The sequence below is a fragment of the Zea mays genome, chromosome 9, assembly GCF_902167145.1.
Source record: "Zea mays cultivar B73 chromosome 9, Zm-B73-REFERENCE-NAM-5.0, whole genome shotgun sequence".
NCBI classification, from domain to species: Eukaryota; Viridiplantae; Streptophyta; class Magnoliopsida; order Poales; family Poaceae; genus Zea; species Zea mays.
The window spans coordinates 13,046,374-13,053,146 of NC_050104.1; the positions used below are offsets into that span (position 1 = coordinate 13,046,374).

The window sequence follows — 6,773 nt, forward strand, 5'->3', positions numbered from 1 at the left end:
TCTTGTTAAATCACATAGAAACGGAAGAGACGACACATACGTCAGGCTAAAGTGTTGGTTAAATGCCTTCTACACCGCTACACGGAACCAGTCTCGTCCTCACTGTCTTCGCCGATCTCATGTCACAGGCTCGCAGCTTAATTAGTTTTATCGAAATTATAATTATTAGAATACATTTCAAATCCAACGAAAACAAATGGTCAAATAAAAAATTAGGAATCCCTTAGAAAAATAGGGTTGCTGAACTAACACTAAATATATTGTTATTTTGGTCGACTTTTTTCTCGATAATTATCAGACATATTAAATTGAATATATATCAATGTATTTGTTTATGTTTTTGCAAGTAAAATTAACACATATTATTTATATATTATAAAAAATTATATAATGTAGAAGGTCTATCGCAATAAGTTAGAGGGACCTTAAAATCATAGAGGGGGGGGGGGGGGGGGGGGGGCTGGAGCACTCAAATAAAAAGCCTTGGTTTGACCGGTTGTTCTAACAAAAAAAAACCCAGCTATACGGTACACTCGCTCGAATCTCCAAGCACATCATGCGACCCCCTCCTAAAAATAATGTCCCCACCCATTAGACCACCAGCCGTTGCCCGTTGGCTTGGCTTTTCTCCCCTCGCACCGGAGAACGCGGCCGCCGATCCCCTCCCCTCCCCTTTCCCGCCGACTGATCCCACCAATTCTGCACCCGCGCAGTTCCTGATTCGATTGGCAAGCGCAATTGGCCGCTCCTGACCAGACGCCGGATAGGGCTGGATTTGATTGGATTGGATCCCCAATTGTGTTTGCCACGTCCGTGCGTTCGGGCGGGCGGGGGAGTTACTTTAGGGTTTCGGCGGGTGCGGTCGCCGTGTAGGCGGTAGGGTTTTGCCATGGCGGAGAAGGGCTGCCTCAAGCGGCTCCAGAAGGAGTACCACGCCCTCTGCAAGGTGAGCTCCCTTTGATTTCCGGCTGGATTGGGGTGGATTGTTGCGCGTTGCTTTGATTGGGCCTCGTCGTGGCTCCATATCTAATGGTCGATTTTGGTTTGGCTGGATTACAGGAGCCGCCTCCGCAGATCGTGGCTCGCCCGCTGCCCAACGACATACTGGAGTGGCGTAAGTAGCCTCAGCTGACCCTACTACTTGTAGATTCGATTCGTCGCCTTTTGATTGGCTAGTGTTTGCAGTGAAACGGGGTGTGATTGGATGATTGCGCAGCGATGGTGTAGGCATAACGGTTTAGGCGTAACACATACGTTCATGTTGGGTTAGCAATCATCTCGATCGGTTTTATAAGTTTCTATATGCATGTTGTTGCACCTTGCATTGTGTGATGTGCTCAGCTCATCTGCTCATTGCTAACGGTTCCTGAGCAACGCTTGCTGCCTAGCAATTTATTGTTTAAAGTTCAATTTGTCGGATGTTGAGCCTTAGTTCTGTATAGTGAGCTGAGCTGAGTATATTGTTTGCTCATATAGGCTAGTCTTCACAGTACTACACACTAACAAGATTCAAACTCTACTTCATGTTCAGTGACAAGAATTCTGGAAAATAGGCAACATGCGTGTAATTGATCATTGTTTTGTTTCAAACTTTCAATTAAGGACATGTGCATCAACCTGTTTACATTGCTTGCTTGTGGAGTTGTGGTACAATATATATTTGATGCATTTGATAGATATTTGCTCAATAGTCATTTGGATATCTGGTTCAACTGCACTATAGCCTTATCTTGTCATGATAAAGATACCGCTTGTTCTGTTTGTTGTACATGACTCTAATTTTCATGTGTTTGTTTATATGTATACATGTCATCATCAGGGTTTGCACTGGCATAACTATAATTATCAAGTGCAACAGAGACAGCACTGTACATGTTGTCAGATGGACGATGGTGACTGCTAATTGTGTGCATCAACCTGTTTAATAGTAATAAAGTATCGCTTCATTAGATATCATAGGTTCTTGTTGGGTTATTTATGACAAATTGGGCACCGTTGCTTGCTGCTCATAGCCTTCAACTTGTCTCTTGGATGACTAGTGCAAGAAGTGTAGTTTTTAGTTAGTCATTTTACGTTGTATACTAAAAGGAAAAGAATTTTAGTAGATTATGTGGTTGGTATATGTGTTCATGAAAATGTCAAAGTTTTGTACTAGTTATTATGACCTCTTAAATTTGATTGGTGCAATTTTATAGTAATAGATGATTAGATATTGTAGGGTCTTGGTGGTGGGCTATGAATGACTAATTCAGCACCATTGATTTTTATTAAAAGCCTGCAACTTGCCTCTTGGATAGGTGATACTAAAAGTGTGGAGTTTTTAGTTGGTCATTTTACCTTGTATTTTAAGGAAATCAATTATAGTAAACTATGTCCTCTATGGAAAGGTTAAAGTTTTGTACTCCTTAGGTATTACACCTCTGAATTTTATGCTGAAGTGCCCTTACTCATTTGAAGCTTTGTTTTATAGTCAGAATCCTTTTTGTTCTTCAGATTGTATCTAGAAGATTCTGTATTTGTCATGCTTATCTTAATGCAATGTCCATTTTCTTGCTTTCTGTCAATGCTATATTTGGCTATTTGGTACCGACGTATGTGTTTTTCTTTTAATGCCAGACTATGTACTGGAAGGAAGTAAAGGCACACCCTTTGAAGGTAAAGATCATACATACTATACCACATTATCTACTGCCTCCAATATTTGTTTTGTTACTTATAATCTCAAACGTTTCCACGCTTCAATTTCCCTACCTGCAGGTGGATATTATTATGGGAAGCTCAAATTTCCACCGGATTATCCTTTTAAACCTCCAAGCATCAGGTGTGGAAACCTTTAATATTGTCAATACATGAGAAATGGCATGTTGCTTCTTATTAGTGTAAAGATTGAAAAATGAAAACTGTAACTAGAAGATTCTTATCAGATATAGATGAAAATGCTAATCCTTTGTTTCTGTTTCTAACTTATTTAATTGTTCAGCATGACAACCCCTAGCGGCAGGTTTGCGCCACATAAAAGAATATGCTTGTCAATGAGTGACTGTAAGTTCTGAACTTGCTTGTGGATTATAGATGCTTTTGTTATTATTAGCTCTGAAATAATGCTCATTATTACAATGTTTTGCAGTTCATCCTGAATCTTGGAATCCAATGTGGTCTGTTGCAAGGTATGCACATTTAACTAGCATATTACTTGAATGTAATGTGTTTTTGGAAGCCATAGTGTACCTTTAGTTTTTCAGCTACTGTACAATGTACATACTCAAATTACTGCTAGTCAAATCAATGCTCTGGTAATCAGCAACCATTTCAACTTCTGTTGCCAATATGCTATGAGATGGAATAACTGAAATGATAGTCTCGCTGTTAGTACTTCAGTTATGCTGTTCTAGTGATCCTTCACTATCGAGCAGTCAATATGCTTCAGTTTAAATTGTTTGCATTTTTTTCCTTTGTTGGTCTGACATGTAAAACTTTATTCTGCAGCATTCTCACTGGGCTTCTGTCTTTCATGGTAAGTTGTTCCTTTTATCTCACTATGAGATAACCTTACCGAGAAAGAATGTTTAGGTCTAGTAATGATTTCTAGGATGCATATAAAATTTGGAAGATTAGGTTCTGCTTCAGGCTAACATTTTAATGTTAGTTTCTCAACATCGCAGCAAATGATTTCTAGGACGCATATAAAATTTGGAAGATTAGGTTCTGCTTCAGGCTAACATTTTAATGTTAGTTTCTCAACATCGCAGCAAGCAATTCTCAGCATTTTCCTTACAAGAACTCCCTTGTTTTAAGGTGTTTTCTCAATGTTGATAATTCTCATTGCAGATGGACGATGCACTGACAACTGGAAGCATCAAGACGTCAGATGCAGAAAAGAGACGTTTAGCAAAAGCTTCCCTTGCTTACAATTGTGAGAGGTAGATACATTTCTCTGCAGGCTATTTCATTCTGACCATTTTCTTTCTGTAGAACCGTTACAAACCCCCTTCAGGAGCAGAATGCCCATTAGCTTCTGAACAAGCAGTTTATTACGTATACTTTTACATGAAAGAAACAACTAAATTTTGGTCAGTATGATGTGTTTTCAAGTGTAAACATTAGTTAAAATTCCTATATAAAATTGTTATGTTACTATAACCTTATCTGCAGCGAGTTATGCTTGAAGCGATGTTCGTTCATTGTGGCAAGTCTATGCGGATGAATAATTTAAGTGGTTCTCTTGCAGCAAAAACTGTCCGCACTTCAGGAAACTTTTCCCAGAGTATGTTGAGAAGTACAATCAACAGCAACAATTGGAGAATACTGCCGCAGAGCCGGTGCCACAGGAGAATCCTGCACCTGTTCCATCCCTTGCTGTCCAGCAAGCTCCAGTCGTCGCCAATAGGGCGCAACCACTGGCTGAGGTACGCCGTGACAAGAACCAGAAGAAGGCGGTGCCCTTCTGGATGGTGCTGGTCATGTTTTCAGTTTTTGGTGCCGTGATGGCGTTGCCCCTAATGCAACTTTGACAACAATAAAGACCATGAGGACGTGTGATACCGGGGCAGTAATTTTGTATAGTTTTCCATTGGTTCGTGAGTGTAACAAAGTTGCCCCCTAGACTTACCTACCACCTTGGAGTCATATTGATGAACTTGTGATGGTAACATGTGTAGAACCGTTATCTATCTTGACTAGTAGCGTCAGAAGCTCGTTCGTATTTTGCTTTCGTTTCCAAAATCGTATAGTTATTACTTTTCTTGCCCTTGTTCATCTTTGCTGTGTGTGCTGGCTTTAAGGTTCAGTTCACAATTTCATATTCCCTTTCCAAGCGGCAAGCGCATGTGTTCTTTTGAATTTTACAGCATGATAGAGATGCTTCTGCAATTGCATGCCGACTTACGTGAGTGATGCGCTGATGCATATTGCGTCGTCGTGTATGACACATGAGCCGACAATCAGATTGTGGGAAAACTCTAATCTTGATGGGTGTTGTATTAATAGACTTGAGTTAACTGGAGTTGGTTCATTACACAGAGGTGAGTAATTAACGGGGAGAATCTCAAATCCTATACGTGTATTCTAACACAGATGACTCACTTTGGCACACTATGCAATTGTACAAAGCTCCTCACCGACCAGCAAAGCGGAGGGCACTAGAGGCTAGACTCCATAAATCACTGTCTTTTCAACTAGAATTTGGATCCGGTAGATGAACTAACAGATCTCTAGTGAAGTTCAGTATGCGTATGTTTGGTTGCATGTAGAAACCTAGCCATGAGGAGAACTTGATTGAGTTCATGTATGATATATTTGTTTGGTTAATTATAAGAGTCGAGGTAAACCGGTATAGACATTGTTTTGTTGATTAGATATATAAATACATGTGATTAGATTTTTTTTTGAAATATATATATAGCATGAATGGTCTAGTTTTATTAAAAAATCTTAGAAACATAAATATAAAATCGATCTGACCTAGTTTTATTAAAAAATCTTAGAAACATATATACATATATATACATACATATATATATATATATATATATATATATATATAATAGTATTTAGAGCCCTGGGCTCTTTTTAACTACAGGAAGCTCCAACCACCCGCTCGGTTGACCAGGCGACCATCCGGTCCACCCACTATAATGTTTACGCTTAGTTATACACAAGTTTACGCTCATGTACCATTGTATAAAACCAACCGCTCTACCTGGCCTTCCGCGCGATGGCTGAGACTAGGGTTTCAGTGGCGGCTGTTGCGCGACACGAGCGAGCACGGCGGACAAGCATCCCATAGACGAGATCCATGGCGATCGCCTCCCTGTCATCGTTCCAGAGGTGCCTCCTAGCCCAGATCTATTCGCCCCTCGCCCTCTCCAGACTCGGTGATTCGCAGACTCGGCCAGCTGCCTAGGCACCGGCCACCGGCGTCCGGATCTCCTGCTCTGCTGCTCGCCACCTCGGGGGCTCTCCAGCGTTGGCTCGACGCGGCAGTGCCCCCCTGGTTACTCTGCCTCCTCGTCCGACCCCAGCGCCAGCCCCAATATCTCCTCCGCGATGCCATCTCCGACACCCTCTCCTGCTCCCGCGCCATCACCGACCAAGAATCCAGCTCCGGGCATCCCTGCGTCACCGCCTGCACCGAGCTCCATTGGCCAGATGCCGACCGCCGCCTGCACCGAGGTCCATTGGCAATTCTCTGTGATTCCTCTTTCTTGTCTCTCTAGTGACGGGTGTGGATTTTGTGGAATCTACGATTGATGGGGTTACGATTTGGGGGTTTTCTGCGCTTAAGGCAGCTGGCGGGGTTCGGGAGCTTCGGATCTGGTTTGTGGATTTCCATCCGCAAGGGCTGTTTGGGGTTCCGAGGTTGTGGGTTTCCGCTGGAATATATTTTCTAACCATAGAATTTGTTTAGAGGAGTTCAGATCCGTTCGTATTTGAGTCTGGATGTTTAACATCCGATACCGCATCCATATCAGAACAAATAAATCTGTTTATGATGTCGATATCCATTTGTATCCTATCCGACATAGCTAGTTGATACTATCCATATTCAAATCCGAATAGAAATCTGGAAACAAATGTAATATTAGTGATATACGATTGTGTCCGATCCATGTGCACCCTTAGCTTTATGATTTCACTGGGTTATTTGTGGGTATAGTTTCACTTATTTTTTTGCCTGGCTCCAGTTTTCTTCATTTAAGAGCAGTGCACGTATTCAGAAGCTGACTATGTAATTTCTTATATGTTGCTTTGAGGCAAATTGAACAGGGATTTGT

The 6,773-nt window shown here is 41.5% G+C and overlaps 1 protein-coding gene across 1 annotated transcript; it reads left to right on the top strand.

Moving 5' to 3' along the window:
• The first annotated feature begins 586 nt into the window (after window positions 1-586).
• On the top strand, window positions 587-4,820 carry LOC100283253 (ubiquitin-conjugating enzyme E2 J2). Its single transcript, NM_001156155.2, has 9 exons — window positions 587-946; window positions 1,060-1,114; window positions 2,617-2,655; window positions 2,758-2,821; window positions 2,981-3,042; window positions 3,128-3,167; window positions 3,487-3,514; window positions 3,829-3,920; window positions 4,229-4,820. Exons 1-9 carry the CDS (start codon window positions 890-892, stop codon window positions 4,509-4,511), a joined length of 720 nt encoding a protein of 239 aa, NP_001149627.1. The 5' UTR covers window positions 587-889; the 3' UTR covers window positions 4,512-4,820.
• The last annotated feature ends 1,953 nt before the right edge of the window (window positions 4,821-6,773 follow it).

Excerpts from the sequence above, each read along its gene's own strand:
- LOC100283253 (NM_001156155.2), top strand. The coding sequence starts at position 890 with ATGGCGGAGAAGGGCTGCCTCAAGCGGCTCCAGAAGGAGTACCACGCC. Across the intron at positions 947-1,059 it reads AGTACCACGCCCTCTGCAAG|GAGCCGCCTCCGCAGATCGT; the intron begins GTGAGCTCCCTT and ends GCTGGATTACAG. Across the intron at positions 1,115-2,616 it reads CAACGACATACTGGAGTGGC|ACTATGTACTGGAAGGAAGT; the intron begins GTAAGTAGCCTC and ends TTTTAATGCCAG.